At 39.3% G+C, this 17,572-nt stretch overlaps 1 protein-coding gene across 4 annotated transcripts in view; it reads right to left on the bottom strand.

Annotated features, from left to right (window-relative positions):
* Positions 1–9,792: 9,792 nt before the first annotated feature.
* Positions 9,793–17,572, bottom strand: part of KCNK2 (potassium two pore domain channel subfamily K member 2) — a 120,572-nt gene continuing 112,792 nt past the window's right edge. For all 4 annotated transcript variants that reach the window (XM_072333264.1, XM_072333263.1, XM_072333266.1 and 1 more), the window contains one exon: positions 9,793–12,303. In XM_072333264.1, coding sequence (XP_072189365.1) covers positions 11,986–12,303 — 318 coding nt within the window. In that variant the 3' untranslated portion in view covers positions 9,793–11,985. The remainder of the gene's footprint in view (positions 12,304–17,572) is intronic.

Raw genomic sequence — 17,572 nt, 5'->3', positions numbered from 1 at the left:
ATCTTGAGCACAAAGAGAAAGAGATTACATCAAGCATGTGAGCATCTAGGAGATGCAAACCAGAACCTAGCTTTCTAATGCTTTCCTCCCTAAGAAGAACAAATAGAACATTCCTAACTCTATTCGTCCACAGTATCTGAAGCAACATTTCTAGATGACTATGCAAAAGCCCTGGATCCCAAACACTGCTGTCTCCTACGCTGGCTTTTTGTGGCAGCATAGTGTTGCCATTGCCAGGCAGTAAACTCAAAGCCAGCACATAAGACTTGCAAACATGAGTGATAGAAACCTGAATGTTCAGAGTGAGAAGGGGAGAGAAAACAGTCTCTTCCAGAGGGATGCAAGGCAGAACCAGCTGAGAATAAATGAATAAAGCAATAAGCAGCAGCTATTTTAGGGGAGGTTTTAGACACGAAAACTATACATATATACATAGAGATAGTTAAGCAAGTCTGCATTTTTTCACAGCTACAGTCACATAATCTCATAATTTTTCCAGTTGATTACATCCATTTTCCTTTACTACTTTCATTATTGTTCCCAAATACTCAAGCCTAGCACCAATTCTTTTTTTGTTCCCCAAAACCATGCTTAGTATTTCCTGATTAGTGAAATCCACCTGATAGTCTCAAGCGTGGCTTTTTTATTTCAGTTTTAATAAATCCAAACACACAAACAGCAACACATAAAACTGGGAACGGTTATGTATGTTCAGATATCTCAGTGCAAGCTGCACCAGTACAGATGGATACTTTTTGGATCCAATGCCAAACAGAATAGAAAATTTAAGGCTAAAAGGAAAGGGAGCTTGAAAAAAAGTTTCCTTGCATCCAACCTCCCTTCACTCTATACTAAAATGCAGACTTGCATGACTGCTCTCCTGAAAGATAGAATCAAGATGCTTACCAGTAATTGTTTTGTGCTTTCAGTTATAGTTGACAAAAAACGCCCATATTCTTTAAGCAGTCCTCATCAATGAACTTGTCTCAGCAGCCTCAGGTAGATCTTTTTAACACTCGTCTCTATTAACAAAATGTCCCTCTTAAAATTACATTTAGACAGGAAGTTTCAACAGGAAACTGAAAGAAGCTGAAACCTGCATGTTAGCAAACCCTGATGCTTTATACCAAATTTTAGAAGAGCCCTCTATAAGACCTTGGCTCCCTGCCACATCCCCTGCATCATTAGTGGAGCCACATGCTGCTTTTCTAATTGTGGGCAGCTGTGGTGTTTGCCCTTTGGCCCCTTTGTGCTGATCTGAGGCACTGGCTCTGTTGCTCTAGAACTTTAGTTATATGAAGGGTTCTGGGTCTCTATCTGGGGACAAAATGCTGGAAAATCAGGTTTGGTATTGACTATTTTTAGGTACATGCATTCCTTATTGGACTTAAATCTCGGAGTTACACTGAACGAAGGAATCAATTGTGAAGTACCACCTCAGTCATTAGTTTTTCACATTAGCTGAAAAGCTCATCATTCCCTCGTTTGATCAGAAGTCTCTGTCTGTTCTTCTCATTCTCTGTCATTTTATGCATTTTTAAGACAAGCCTGATCTTTAAAACTTGAGGTCTTATAAACTAGAAGTAAACTTCTGTAATACAGTGAAACTGAGGGCTAGAAGTTTTAATGCACATTAATTTTATTCTAGAGCAAGCAAGCAATAACAGTAGATAGGGAATTTCAAACACAGTGAGAATTCAGTTGCATAATGGTCACTTAGAAATAGGGCAATGCAAACTGGGCTAGTCCCTACCTGTTAGATACCAAGCTGGAAGGAACCCTTAACCTCGTGCAACTCCCCCTGCTGTGAACAAGGACACCTACAGCAGATCAGGGTGCTCAAAGCCTCACCAGCCTGACCCTGATTGTCTCCAGGAATGGGGCATCCACCACTTCTCTGGGCAACCTGTGCCAGTGCCTAACCACCCTGACTGCAATAAACTTCTTCCTTATATCCAATCCAAATCTCCACTCATTTCACTTGAAATCATTTCCCTTTGTATGTCATCTCCATGAGATTCACATGCCAAAATTTAGATATATTGTCACCCATCCTTAATGAATTTATATGCATAAAGTTGCCACAACAGCATTATTTCAGTCCATTTTTCCTTTCTGTCAAGTGGTACCACAGCCTTTGTTTTCCTCTGGTGGCTCGAAAGCTGTGACAAGACCTCTGGACAACCTAAATATGGACATCGCAGGAGGTTGCATTGCGCCGGGCTGCTGACAGCTGATCTGTAGGGTGCACTGCAGGAAGCGTTGTGGTGTTTCTACCTCCCCCTGCTGGAGGGAATATCTACTGTTACACATTTCCTACAAACATAGCTCCGCTTTAGCTTGCTGTTAACCATCAGAGCACTTAATTCCTCTGCCAGTATTATTTACTGCTGAGCATGTAGCTGCTGTCAATAGACATACACTCCATATGAGTGACTTGATTTTGTAGCTTCAATTGCTAAGATGAATGAACATTCAGTCATATTAGCAACATCATTACAGTTAATTGCACTTTTATTATGCTCCCCTTCACTGCATAAATTACTCTTTTTTCTAATGCTTACTAAGAATACGGTCTGATTTAAAGCAAGCTCTTCCCTGCAATGTTCTTGTTCTCTCACTTTCTCTAAAGATAGCGTCACCCTTGGAGGTTGGAGGAGCCAAAGCAGTTGTACTTGAGGTTCAACTGTACAACCAAATGAGAGGAAGCGGCAAGAAAACATTCATTTTTGGTGCTCCGTTGTGGCCAGGCATTACAACAACATAATTCATCCATGCTTTAGAACCTTAGGAAGGAGACACATAGCATTGAAATTATCTTCACAAAGATCATATCCCTCTTTTCATTTCCAGTTCTTCAGTTCATTTGGTAGAAACTGTTTTCTTTTGCCCTGCTCTGGGAGGAGATGGGAAGACAGTCAGAAGCAGAGGTGAGGCTGTGAGCTGACGTCTTGAACAGCTGGAAGGATGTCCCTTGAACAGCCTTCTGGTGGGAAGCAGAGTTGTTTACATTGCCTTTAGCAATAGATTATTTGATGTAAAAAAAAATAATAATAATAAAAATCAAGTCTTTTCCTCCTGGGATTCTCAGTCTTGGAGGCAGTGCTCAAAGCAAAGCTTTCCTTTTACATGTACTCTTGTACTTTTTATCATTTCATGTAGCTGCCCCTGGACTCAGCTTTCTCCTGACAAGAACCTCTGAAGCACTCCAGCAATCTGGCCACCTCATTTATCAAAGCAGCATCACGTCCACTGTTCTGCTGAAATTTGGCAGCAGAGCTTTTGGTAAATTAATAATTCCTGTCATCTGCCATGAAAGAGAATAAGGAGGCAACCATTGTTACAGCTTGAAATGAAGGTCCAAAATCTATTCTCTTTTATGCTCTCTTCAAGAGTCTGTACTCCATGGGCTGCCTACTTTCAGTAAATTGTGACATTTACTGAGTACCACTTTACTGCCCAAAAGCACAAAGTTTTGGTGAGCCAGCAGCTCTGTTCTGGGGAGAAGACCAGACCCCAGTCCCAGCTCTGATTTTCCAAGCCTGTCCTTAGGGTGACTAGACAGATGCTTGGAGTGCTCTCAAATTAACGTGACAAGCAAAATTAATGTATTATATGTGGTTCCTGTACTTATCACTACAGTGATCCTAATAGTTCATTACAGAACCACAAATCATCCTACTAAAATGCATTGTTTAAGGATTAAAGTGTTATCGTTATTCCACAAATACTTTTTTTTTTTTTTACATGTTAATTCAAAAACAAATCCTTCTACCAAATACAAGGGGGAGCAGATCCTATTAACATGGCAATAATGGCAGCAGCAACAAGGAAACAAAGGCAGTGCAATATGTTTTCTGTGCTGTGTTTGAGATATCTATTTTATTTACAAAGACATATCTCAATACAACAGTTTCCTATTCTGGAGAGTTTCAGAGAGCACTGAGGAAGAAGGAATTCTTCTGAGCTGTTGGAGCAATTCTGTGGCAAATGATTTTTCAGGCTAATGGCTTTCAGTTCTGCTTTTAACATAATCTGTAGGATGCTGGAAGAATACACGATCGGGTACAAAGGGCTGGATACCTTGATGTGTAATGCTGTGCACCTGTGTTAAGGATCACACTCTTCAGATGTGGCTCAAATACAGCCTAGTAGTCAGAAACTCCTGAAATAATTACTATCCTGAGAATTGCCACTGCTACCTTGAACTCCATTTTGGTTTTTTTTTCTCTCAGTCAGGATAAGATTATGTAAAGCCAAGCTATGTGTCTGTAGTGATGAGATATTTCAGTTATCAAGGTACTAATCTTGCACAGCTCCCAAATAGCAAAGGTGCATTATAAGTACTTGAGAATTTGGTGTGATCTCTGTGACTGCCCCCAAATTCTAAATCTTCTCAGCTCAGTATAGCCTGACTTTCCTAGTTTTCCCACTTCCTTCAAGGACCTTTTTGCTGCCCAATTGCTAAACCATCAGGCAGACAAGCTGAGTAGCTGGAACAAACTGGGAAACAGCTTTATTGTGGTTGCATGCAATTTCAACTGCTGCCATGAGCACTGCAGGAAATGGCAACTCATGGAGGCCTGTACGTGATCATATTGTCCTGTGCTGTGGCCTGGATAGAGCAGATGGGAATTCGGTTCTTCAAAACTCTTTCTATACACACAACACTGTTCTGAGGGCTTCCTGTTGAAAAGTAATTTTTCCTTCCTTACTCTACACATACAATATGAGTAAGAGAATAACTTTATGGAATCACAGAATCATTTATCTTAATAAATGAAATTGGGAAAGACCTCTAAGATCATCTAGTCCAGCCATCCCATCTACTACCAATATTACCCAGTAAACCATGTTCCTTAGTACCACAGCTAAATGATACTTGAATACTCACCTCCCTGGGCAGCCTGTGCCAGTGCCTCCTCACACTTGCCAAGAAGAAATGTTTCCTAATGACCAACCTGAACCTCCCCTGGTGCATCTTGAGGCCATTCCCTCTCATCCCATCGTTTTTACCCAGGAGAAGAGGCTGACACCCACCTTGCTACCACCTCCTTTCAGGTAGTTGTTGAGAGCAATTTCATCCCCTTTCAATCTCTCCAGTCTTTGTTATTTAGCTTGCACCAGAAGAGTGTGAGATGCTCATAGCTGGTGCACATACAGAGCTTGAAAAAGCACTGCAAAAGAACAAGAGTAAGCTGGTATAATGCAGACTGCACTCTCTCTTCTGTCAGTCTCTAAGGACACTGCAAAATGAAAAGGCCTTTGTGCCTGCACCACCTCCACTCTATATAGCGCACAATAGTACATGACATACTACTCCCACTTCCACTTTTCACACTGGAGCCTAATTTTTTATCCTCCTTTTGCTGCAAATCACCAAGGTATTCACAGATTTTATGTCTCTTCGCTCTGTAGTCCAGAAGGGCCCCAACTGCAATTCAGAAGAATATCGAGCCAACTGCACAACAAAGTGCCCTTATATCTCTGAAATTTCCTTTCTGCTGCTACAGATAAGGGAGAAGTAACAGAAGGTATTCTGCTACTTAAAGCAGAGCTTCATTTGTCCACATTTCCCACAAGATCTAGAGGGCTAGAGTGGTGAATTGCACACTGCAGCCATGCCCTCTGCCTTCTGTGGGCACAATCCATATTCACCCCTTTCAGAGCACTAACTTGCAGTAATACTCAGATATCCCTGCTGGGTTTGGCACTCAGCTATCTGGATATTTCTGCATGGTAGAAAATAATCATTGGATGAAAAAGAACCAAAAACTTTACGAATGAGCTCCTGTTACACTACTTCAGCATGCATGAAAACTGAATACAAAAGCTAACCAGTAAAACGCAAAATCCATATAAAGAAGGAACAGACCTCTGACTAGTATAAAAGTTGGATCCAACAGCATACTGAGGTAATCTCTTGATCCTGTGAGAGATTCATTAACAAACAAGTCAAGATTTCTGTTCATCCAGTAAAGTTTGTCTCTGATTCTCTGGAGGCAAAGTAGACTGAAATACACACAGTGTGAATGATACATCTATTCTCAAAAACTTAGACCCTACCGTTTAATTTGAAGGATTAAATTAATCTTTCCTGTTGCTTCTTATTTCTTTACCGTCTCTTAACTGTTATTTATTTATTTAAATCTAATAATACCAAATCATTCCTGATTCAGTGAATGGTGAAAGGAAAAAAAAAAAAGAAAAGAAAAAAAGAAAATTAAGAGCTGTCTCTAAACTAAACCATACAATCATATCAGGCTGCAGCTCATCTTGTGGAGATTATTTTTACAAATGACAAATCATACATTCCCATTAGGATTTCTAATGTATGCATATCATATGCCTTTCACTGGAGGATGGAGGTCCGATTATATAATTGAACATGAGCTAGAATTAATAACTGGGGTTAGTAAAGTAAATCCTTCTCGAGGAGTTTCTCACTAAGGACATTCATAAAAGCTCCTGTGTCATTCACAGAAAAAGCAGTACAGTGCATAATGAATACTACTAACACTAATTAGTAACAGTTCAGAGCATAAAGTCTGTCATATGAAATCTAATACCAGCAGCATGATCGTACCGTATTATTTACAAACCATGTTCTGTCTTCACCAGTTAGGCTAGAGCATCAATTGAATGTTTAGAAACAATTAAAACAGGCAATAAAAATAAGTATATCACAAGTGTTGAGAGTTCTATAATTCATAAGATGTTGTGAGGTCTATTGGTTTTCTAAGATACGCATTTTAAATTGAGCTATATTGTCAAAACTCTAGTTTAACACAATACTGAATTTATAAAAGTGGAGTTCTTGCCAATTTAAGATTATACAATAATACAGATACACACTGAAAGCACATATATACATGGGCCTAGAATAAAAAGCTGTGTAAGCTTTTATATCAGCTCTTGTAATTAAAGGATAAAATGATGATGTTCTGTAATAACAGTGTACCTGTTTGTAAACTTACTCAACATACTCCTCTGAAAGTGTGTGAATGCATGATAAACGATAGCCTAAAATTGACAAGTTCTGAGTTTTTACAGTGTAAAAACCTGTTGTAGTTAATTCTCACACAAGCTCATCACAGCTGTAAGAATTACTGGCAAAGCACAGAAAGCTTGTTCAAATATGAACCAGTATTTTTAATATCTATGAGTAGCTCAACAGCTTATTGTTACTAATAGTGGTAAACCAGCGTCTTCTCTATTTTTCCCACAAGGAACATGAGGTTCGCAGGAAGCTCGCATTATTCTTTTAAATCTGCAGGGCAACACAACCAAAAATCTTACATGTGCTTCTATGACAAAATAATTATTCCAACTTTGACACTTTCATGTAAAATGTATATTTTTTATACATACAAAATCCTTTCCTTTCAAACAATACTGTAAGGTAGGAAAGAAAAGATAATTACCCCATAACTGTACGACAGCAATTTATTAGAAATATTACTGCTGAATTTCAACATTATATGTAGTTTCCCTGACAGGAAATTTACCATCACAGGAAAAAAAATATATATACATCTATAGCCTTGCAATGATTGCGAAGGGTTGACTAAGTAGAGCAGCCTTCCATTTCTTCTTCTACTGGGCACGCTGTATTCCTGTTTAGAGATCACTGATGTAGAAACGATGCTGGAGGAACAACAGCTCAAAACAAACATACAGGCCAGATTTCCTCCCATCTGCCGTTTTGGTGTCATGGTTTGTCTAGTGAATTAAGGAAGGTCCATTTCAGTTCAAGACTGGTCCCTTTAGAGGTTTAGCACTTCTGCGTTACTCTCCAGCTTTCCTCCTGTTGTGTCAAAAAATAATTCAGGAAGAGGTGAAGAGAGGAAGGCATGGCTTGGGATGTTCATAAGACTCAGTGAGCTTCTAGGTTTGATATTGCCCAGCTATTTGCAGCTCAGAGAGTGGCTCAAGGCTGCCCAAGTACTGGAAAATGGGGAACACCCAGGCCAGAGCTAAAAATGTCATGGAGGAATATAGAAGTAAGCTCTTCCCATGGTACGTCAGTATGGTTGGGGCACAGAACACATTCTCCCTGATTCAGTCTCCCTGCCTCTCATGCACAGCTATCCAAGAACTTGACACTTTGGGCACTTTGTCAGAAGAGTAAGTACACCAGAAAAGGCAAAACAAAATCAGGATTGCTACACAAGGCAGAACATAAGCAACAGCCATCAGCAATCAGCTACTTCTTTAACAGACTCCAGACCATTATTACTAATATAACATTTCCTCGGACACTGAGAAATAAACACTTATTTATTTATTAATGTGGCAAAACTATCTTTAAAGATCTTTATGTTCTAAAACTTATCTCACACTCAAAAAGGATTGTCAAAGGACTTTTTTCAATGGTATTTGCTTGACAAGGCAGGAGAAAATAAATATTTACCAGATTGAAATACCATTTTCAGATACTTGCTTAAGTAGCAGGCGTCCTAAGAGTCAAGAAACACCTCCATGTATGTGTGAGAGGAAGAAGGTTGCAAGTGGAATTTCAGTAAGTCCTAATTCATAGGAAAAAATAAATACAGAGAACTATGTGTGATTGCCAGAGCACAAAGGAGATAGGGTTTAAATTTGAAAGTTTGCTTTTACAAGAACAAAAAAGAAATATCTTTACAGGTGTCACTAAGTTTTATAAATTCACTTTGCCATCCTTAGCAGGTTTATCACTGTACATGGAGAGGGGGGAAAAACAGTTTTCTGATAATGCTAATGGCACTAGACCCATTTGTATCACATTGACTGTCTACTTACACCAGCTGAACTGTTGCATCTTCTCTGGTTATGAATTCAGGATTGTATTTGTTAGTGTTTTGTTCCAAACAGCCAAATCTAACCTATTTTAGTTATGGAGAATATTTCAGATCAGATAAGAAAGTGAAAAGCAAACAAACAAATGTCTTCTATATACAAATTAACGGGTTCTTTTCCCAGAAGTAGCATCAAGGTAAAAAACTGCTCAATGGATTTAACAAATATCCATACTAATATCACAAACACTGTCACAGAATCTTGAAATAATGTACTGTTTTCAGCAGGTGACCATAGTTTCTTTAAAATGAAAGAAACCTCATAGGCACTCACTGCTATAGGTTGGTAAATTGAAACAAACTAATTAGTAAGAGTGATCCAAGGACTTAACCTTATAGAATGGCTTAGGTTGAAAGAGACCTTAAAGCCCACCCAGTCCCACACTCAGCTGTGGGAAGGGCTGCCCCCAGAGCTCAGCTGCCCAGGACCCCATCCAACCTGACTCTGAGTGCCTGTAGGGAGGGGGCACCACAGCTTCTCTGGGCAGCTGTGCCAAAGCCTCACCACCTTCATAAAGATGCAAGAGATAAACATCTCTTTTCAGAGATGTTGAGACAATAATCTTTAAACACTACCAGACCATTTTTCTTTTTCTTCTGAAAATCAGGTCCAAAAGTCACTGAGACATCCTATCCATATCAGATTGGAACAGTTTAAGAAAACAGCACACTTCAGTCTTTACTTACCCACCACACATTTGCAAGCTAATGTTCCCTTGGCTGAGGCTTAGAGAGACTGCTGCAAATCAACCACTGCAGAAATGACTGCTCTGGTATGACAGGTTACTGCCCTGAGAGCTGCTGGTGTCCGCACCACCGCAGGACGTCACCACCAGCACGGCATCCTGCATCACTGCCACTTGACAGAACAGAGATCACCAGCTGCTCCATAGCACACAACAATTTGAACTTGGTCCTGCCAAGTTTTTGAACAAAAGAGGAAGAAACACAAAATCAGGTACACCATCCAAGGAACGTTATTTTTAATATTAAGAAAAAATATATATGTATATTTCTGTGCTGGATGAGTCAAGCCTTTATTGCTAAACCACCTTGAATTAAAGCGGGTGAAAAGCTGCTATACTCTAACCAGTGAAAACACAAAATCAGTTTCACAAATGATTTCTTAGCATTCCAGTTACAGCAAGCAGGAGATTCAGAAAAGCTTATTTTAATTAAAAACTTTATTTTTCATTACAATTCACAGTTTATACACGGCAAGACAAATTCTTGCCATGTGGACATTCAGAACACTGTGCTGGGGAGACGAAGGTCTTTGTTATAAGAGCATTGCTCGGTGCTGTTTCATGGAATTTCTTTAATTTTAAAAGCGTACTCTCTATAAATGTTAATTGACTGATATTTACACTGAGTTGACTGAATTTACATATTAACTTATATTTATTAGAAAACAAGCTAAGCATCCAAAAACATTAACATTCATATCTTGCATGTTATCTAATGGTCAGAGATGCTGTAAGATTTGCCACTTGAATCATGCCCAATCAGCAAAGTCTCATTCTTTTTAATTTACACAGAGCCTAAATTATTCTTTAAGGCCTGTTCAATTCATGTTATGTACAGCCATGTTACAGTAGACTAACATAAGAGAAAAATAACGCAAAATTATCCGCTCCATCTTGCATTTCTTCTGAATCTCACATACACTTATAAGCAAAACAGAGGATATAAAATTAAAGTTAAGGTGTTTTCTTAAAACCAATAAAGAAAACCAATAGTCTGCTTTAGATCTGCTTCTCATCAGCCTATCCTGTCTGAATAATCATCAGTATTCAGATTGTGCTATTTCTCAGCTCTTCTTGATGCCTGCACTTATATTCAGAGCCATCTCTACTGGAAATGTATGGAGTCACAGTGATACCAGTTTCAGTCGCATTCCCATATTAGTCACAGCTCCAGCACAGGCAGCCACTGTACAGCGTGACATTCAGGAAAGCACTCCAGCAGGGTTCCTGTGTAAAGTATCATATGGTGTGTGGTGAGGCTTGACTAAAGGAGGAAGTTAAGATCCTCATTGCAGAGCAAATATCTGGCAGAAGGTTTATGCTCATTGAAAATGGTTGTATTTTGCTGCATTGTTTTCTGGATGTGGTTATTAGAATACAGCAATTAAAAGCCTCTCCTGCCTCTCTTCAAAACAGCCATTCTGTGATTCTGTGATTCTGTGATCTTTATTTGCTCTTGTCATCTACGAAATAACTTAGTGATAGAAAAGCTGATTTAAAAAACAAAAACAAAAACAAAAACAAAAACCACAACTTATTTTTTTGGTACATCTGACACAGAAGGAAGAAATAATAATCTGCTGAACACTGCTTGAAAAAAAATAAGACCTAAAGAGGGTCTGCAGATCCTCCAGGTCAGTGTGAATTAATATCAGCTGGACCTGAGTAAAACAAAATTCTACTGGGGAATGTTTGCAACTTTCAAGAACTGCAGTGCCTTTAAATTCAGAGCTAAGGGCATCATTTGATGACTGTTGAGTTTTGGCATTCATTCTTGCTGGTTGGTATCTTCAATACAGACACCTTTAAAACACCATCATTTCAAGAAGAGTGAAAGCTCAAACGAAATGCACTTATGCAAATAAAATTAAAAGAAAAAAAAAAAGAAAAAGAAAGAAAAAGAAAAAGGAAAGAAAACATACAGGAATCGTAGAGGTTCTGGTTCTCCAAAAGATAAGGCACTGACAAAAATTTCTTAGGTAAAAGGCTGCATAAGAATTTCTTGCCATTTACAAATGTGTTGTAGTCCATAAATGGTCCATTCCTAGGCTCAGTAAGGTAGACCCTGAAATATTAAGGACTGATCCCTCAAAGCTACATTGTTACCATAAACAAGTGTGATTCATTCTTGAGGCCATATGGCACATTAGGAGAAGTGAAAAACAGTCTGGGCAGATAAAGGCAGAAGACGTTGCGTGTTCCAGCATCTTTCGATAACAGAAGTGCCATTCATCTTTGTGTCTTTGAAGAGATGCGATGGTAACTCTGGACTGCAGTTTCTGTGGAACTCATGCACACATATAAAATGCTATTAGCATTGATCTTTGACAGGGCGGAGAAAAAAAGGGTGTATGGCTAGTCTAAGCCAAGAGCTTCTCAAGGACTGGGACCCAACGTCACAGCTACTTAATATTTTCAATGACAGCTATTTCTTCTGCTGCACAGTGCGGTGTCAAACCATTCATGTAAATGCTGTCTGTCTTTGTTAGAGCTGGCAAGAGGTCCTTCTCACTGGTGAGATGGTTGACTGACAGGGTTCTCTTGCAGGGGGTCAGGTCTTGGTTGTGGTTGACAGCGAGCTCAGCAGAGAGCTTTCTTTTGATGGAGGTAGCCCGCTGGAACTTGTCATAGATCTCCACGCTCAGGCGCCTTCGGGTTTCTTTGAACTCTGCAGTGACATTGGCTGTCCACTCTGCAGCGTGGGCTCGGAACTCCCCCACCTGCAGCAAAAAACAAGAAAAAATAGGCAGCATAATAGGGCTGAGGACTTTAAAGTCTTCATAGGCTTGAAAGCAATGCAGCTTTGGGCTGGCTGGCAGAGAGCTGTAGTGGTTGACGTGGATTTCTCATCCCATATACTTGCTGTTTTACTGTCAGTAATGAAACAAGAAAAAATGATGCTCTAGTAAGAGTTAAGAGTAATTAAAAAAGAAAAAGAAAAAGAAAAAAAAAAAAGAAAGAAAAAAGTCTTTTCTACTGAAATTTGTTAATGAATTACAGGCAGAGAACAACAGAGGGGAGCTCCAGAGCCCTGACAGCTACCCGGTGCCCAGCTGGTCAGGGCATGCTGAAATCCCAGCAACCCAGGCTGTGCTGTGTGTTGTTATTTATGAGCACTTCTACTGTGCGGAAAGATCCCTAGGAGACTTGGCAAAGAACTTTCTAAATTTAGGCAGAAAAGCATTTTTAAAAGAAAGCATCAGCTGCTGATATTCTCTCTTTCTTTGTGCTTGCACAGACGTAGTGCCAACACAGTAATAGCTTCTGTCCTGTCAGCAGCACATCTGTGTACCACCCTGCTTCCTCCAAGGTGACATGCCTGCAATGGGAGGGTGGGACAGCTGGAGCTGTCATCACTCTCACCCCAAGGAAACGCAGGCTGCCAGTCAGCACGCTGCGCTGTGTGCTATCTCCATACAGCTGGAGGGTGGCATTTCTCTCTCGCGCATGGATCTCCAGGCTGGTTGGCAGCAAGGCACTAGTTTGCACAGTCATTATAATTTAATGAATGTATGTATGTAAGGAAGCAGCCTGGTCTAGTAGGAGATGTCCCTATCCATAGCAGGGGGATTAGAACTGGATCATCTTTAAAGTCCCTTCCAACCCAAACCATTCTGTAATTCTGTGTCTGTATAACCCTGCTGTACATACGTGTTCCTGTCCTCTCACTTTAAGTGTCTTTGCCTTAGTCTGTCAATATACAGGGTGATCAACTTCTTTAAACCAACTGTAATTTTGACCCACTATTTCTGCATTTCAGTGCTGTAAAACCTGGAGCAAGCTGTGAGCCCAGGCTTCGAGGGTACAGCTGGGGTGGGGGAGGGAGACAGCTGCTGGCACAGGCTCCTAAATTATCATCTTCCTAGGACAGGTAGACTACGAGGTAGACTTGGCAGCTTACCCATATAACAGTCTGAGGTGAGCGATAGCCTTATAAATTATATGCTATTTATATATTTTTCTCTCGTATTTCAACCAAACAGTTACTATATTAAATTTCACAGGTAATTAAAGGAAGCACCTTTTGAGGAGAATATTTTGTTATAAGGGAAAAGGGAAAAGGGAGCAGACTGCTTTTCTTTAAATCTTGGTTCTGTAGGCAGCTTATTAATTGGAACGTATAGCACAGGGGAGATAGGCTGCTGATAAATACAACTCCAAAGAAAAGCATTTTAGAAGAATTAACCTTCTTAAATACATTAGTCTAATTGGTACTGCTCAGTCCAGAATTTCAATCATCAGCAAGCAAGCCTGGACTTGGTGAGCACAGAAATCAAACAGAAATTACCAAAGAGAAATATGGGGCTAAGCCATCAGAGTAGAGTGGCCAAAGGCTTATTCATGCTTTGAGGTGCAGTGGAAAACAGGAATATAATGAAGGTAAAAAATAATCAGCTCACTCAGGAGTGACGGGGTTTCAGGAAAAACTTTCCCCCTCCAGAAAGAAAACAAAAAGCTCTTTACCCAGGGGTCATTTTATTACATTTGTCTCAGCTTCAGTGAATTACGCAGTTGACTAATGTGGACCCATTATGTATATTTTCTAAAACGAGGATTATTATCCGTAATACACAGAGGATTCGCCCAGCTGAAAGATTATTAGTATTTAAATGGTGCAATTAGGATCAGACACACTGCACTTCAGATCTGAAAATAATGAAATCTGCTCTGCTGAAACATTTCAGCTGCTGCACTAGTTTTATTAGTAGTAAACAAATAACAAAAGTATGATAAGCAGTATCAGTGCACTGACACCCTGGGGCAGCTTTGTGCTGCTCCAAAGCTCTCCTAAAGGCAAGCTGCTCCGATTTTGGAGCACGCTGCTGTCTAGGGGAGCAAAAAGCCTATAAACAGGTCGCTATTTTGCCCTGCACACTGGTAGCTCTCTCCAGCTGTGTAAGACTTTTGCTCATGCCCACATCTCTGCAATTGCACATAACCACATTCAAGGGATGTTATTAGATCAGTAGTTTTAAAACTGTGTCTTGGCAACCTACTGGAAGCCACAAACATCTTGAACTGCCTCCCTATGACCTTTCTAACCTGCCTTTTGGTAGTGGATCCAGTTCCCACTTCTCCCATGTGCTCTCAGCTAATGAAAAACAGCTGGCTGTGCTTCTGACAAAAGCAAGTACAGGTAACCTTTAATACATGCTCAGAACTCACCAGTCCACCTCACAATATATTGATGATGGAGCTGTCATGCACTAGGAAAGCTGCTCTATTTTAACTCATATGTATGGGAATTATTCTGGAAATTTTTCAAATTGTAGTTGTTAGGATAGCTAATTACTGGGTTCTAATTAGATTTCTTTGGGGAAGCAAGTTTATGCAGCTAGATGGAGAACATCATTAAATACGCCTTTTAGAGAAAGACTCATGTTCCAATTAAGATGATATGGAACATGAACATGGTGGTCTCAATCCTATCTGCCCATATATCAGAGCTGTGATGCTGCTTGGCAGGATTTCAATTCTGTATTAAAATCACTGGGAAAAAAAAAAAATGCAGTGCTGTTACTAAGCAGAATTGAAATACACTCCTAGTAAAACAGAGGTAATTGGCACAGCATGAAAAACAAGGAGTTTGGTGCTTTGTGAACTGTGTGTGCCCCCAAATTATTGCTTTCAGCCCCTAGCTTTTGTGTGAACTAAAATGCACTCAAAAATGTTATCTTTCTAGAATACAACTCTTAATTCCATAGCAATTACAGATTCAAGTACAAAAGGTCACAGAAATAGAAATGTGAGGTTTTCAACTGCCAGTGAACATAAGCAACTAATAATTTGATCCTTCCTTTATCCATAGGGACCTTTCTGTATATATGCAGGTTCATTCTGTCCTTAGGGTATGGCATTTCCTCCTATTGCATTACAGCTTCTTTTCATCTGGGGGCTGACAGATGCAAAATGCTTTATGCAAAGTAATTGAAATGCCAGTTGCCTGTTCTGATAAATAAAGATATCTTAACCTACATACCCACCACAACACTTGTTTATTTTTCTTAAATTCTCTTGTCCCATTACAGCACACAGTTCTGATTTCTACAGTTGTCATAGTTGGATATCACGATACCATAGCTGGACAACATGATGCAAAGACATGGTCTCAGCGCAGAAATTACTGACAGCTAAATACCTTACATAAAGCTGAATTGCATGACACACTTCAGAAGTGACAGGAAAACCACGTCACAGTGATATAAGTAACACCAGATTGGTGAAGCTGCCCTTTCCTAACCTTTGGGGAACAGAAATGTCACCAGTAATGGGGACTCGGACATTAGCACAGCTTCAGGATTTCCTTCCTCAGTGTCAAAATCCAAATCTGACCACAATATGTCAGATATCCACAGTGATTTCACAAGGAACACAAACCTCAACCCATTAACCTCGTACTCAGAACATCAACAGCAGATAACTTGATCAGCTATTTGTGAAGCAATACCCTACTGCCTTATGGGACCCATCTCTGCTGGACTCAGCAACAAATTCTCAAAACATATGAACAAGAAATATATATATATTCTGCATCATAGCACACAACATCATGAAACACTAGACATTTTTCACCCAAACACCATTCCTTGATTCAGTTCACTGCCCAGACTGTCTGGCCTCCAGTTACCACTGCAGGTGGACCTCTATCTCTAAATATATGTCGTAAGGTGCTTATCAAAATGTGACATTTATTCTATTAGAACATAATGAGAAATAGCATCTGAAAAAAATATAAAACATCTACTTACTCCTGTTAAAGCCACTTAATAAGTATATATACACAAAATATGCTGCATGAATTTTCTACATGACTGAAGAGTTCCCAGACCTCACAGAAAATGCCATTTAAAGATGAATATACTGAATATAATGGAACTAGAAAAGAAAAAATAAACAATAAATAATCATACTTTCACTTTCCCTGCCAAAAAAAAAAAAAAAAAAAAAAAAAAAAGCAATAAACCCAAACATCTAAATTAATATTAACCTAAAACTCTGGACTAGGCCAAGCCTCTTAGCCAGTATCACTGGTTAGATCAACACCTTCCCTATTGATTTTCATTACCATCAATTAAAAAAGAAAATTTGAAGATATTGAAGAATCTGATATGTTCTTCAGAACATTTACTGCATTTTTTATTTGTCTGGAGTTTGGGGATCTTTCTGGATACTTTAAGAACAAGATATCCAAATAATTATACGAACTGCCCACGGCTCAGTAAGCGCACACAACTTATTAACTACAATCTGGACAGCACAAGTCACATCGCTGTAACTATTATATATGAATAGTCTATACTTTGAATTAAGTCACAGCCATAGTAAAACAAACAAAAAGCACAAATAACTAACTCCTTGAATAGACCAAATTGAATACACGCTTCTAAGATCTCCTTAGCCTTGCTTGAAAAATCCCAATATGAGAGTGCAACCAGTTGATCTACTTCTGTTTACAGGGAGAGAAGATGTTGCCTGGAGAGTTGTATATGATGTGAAATATCTGATATGCTTGGGAGAAGCTGTACCAGCAAGTACCAAACTATAAAAATACACATTCGTGTGTCATGCAAGAAAACGTGACTAAATGTATTTTTTTAATCATTTGGGCTTTTTGTTTTGTTTTTATAACTTCATCCCGATATTGTTTCCTTTGGCATACAGATCTCACACAATTTAGAATGGTCACAATGTTGAAGCAAACCAAAAAGAAAAAAGAAATAAATAAGGAGCAGCTGAGCAGAAAATATCCATCTGACTGTGTTTTAGTAAAAAAAGAAAAAAAAGAAGTGGCCATCTTCACTAATACTTTTAATGCTGTACATGTTCCTCAGTATATGATTTCTAACATTTATACCTAACGCAGTCTCCAATTTCTCAGCTTTTTTTTCTTTTCCTCTGAAGTACTTTCCTGTTACTTCAGAATAACACATCCAATTAACCTCTCCGCGATCTGCTACTCACTGACAAAACTAGAAAGAGCATATACAT

This window comes from Excalfactoria chinensis, chromosome 3 (assembly GCF_039878825.1).
Source record: "Excalfactoria chinensis isolate bCotChi1 chromosome 3, bCotChi1.hap2, whole genome shotgun sequence".
NCBI classification, from domain to species: domain Eukaryota; kingdom Metazoa; phylum Chordata; class Aves; order Galliformes; family Phasianidae; genus Excalfactoria; species Excalfactoria chinensis.
This window is presented reverse-complemented; position numbering and strand designations above follow the sequence as displayed.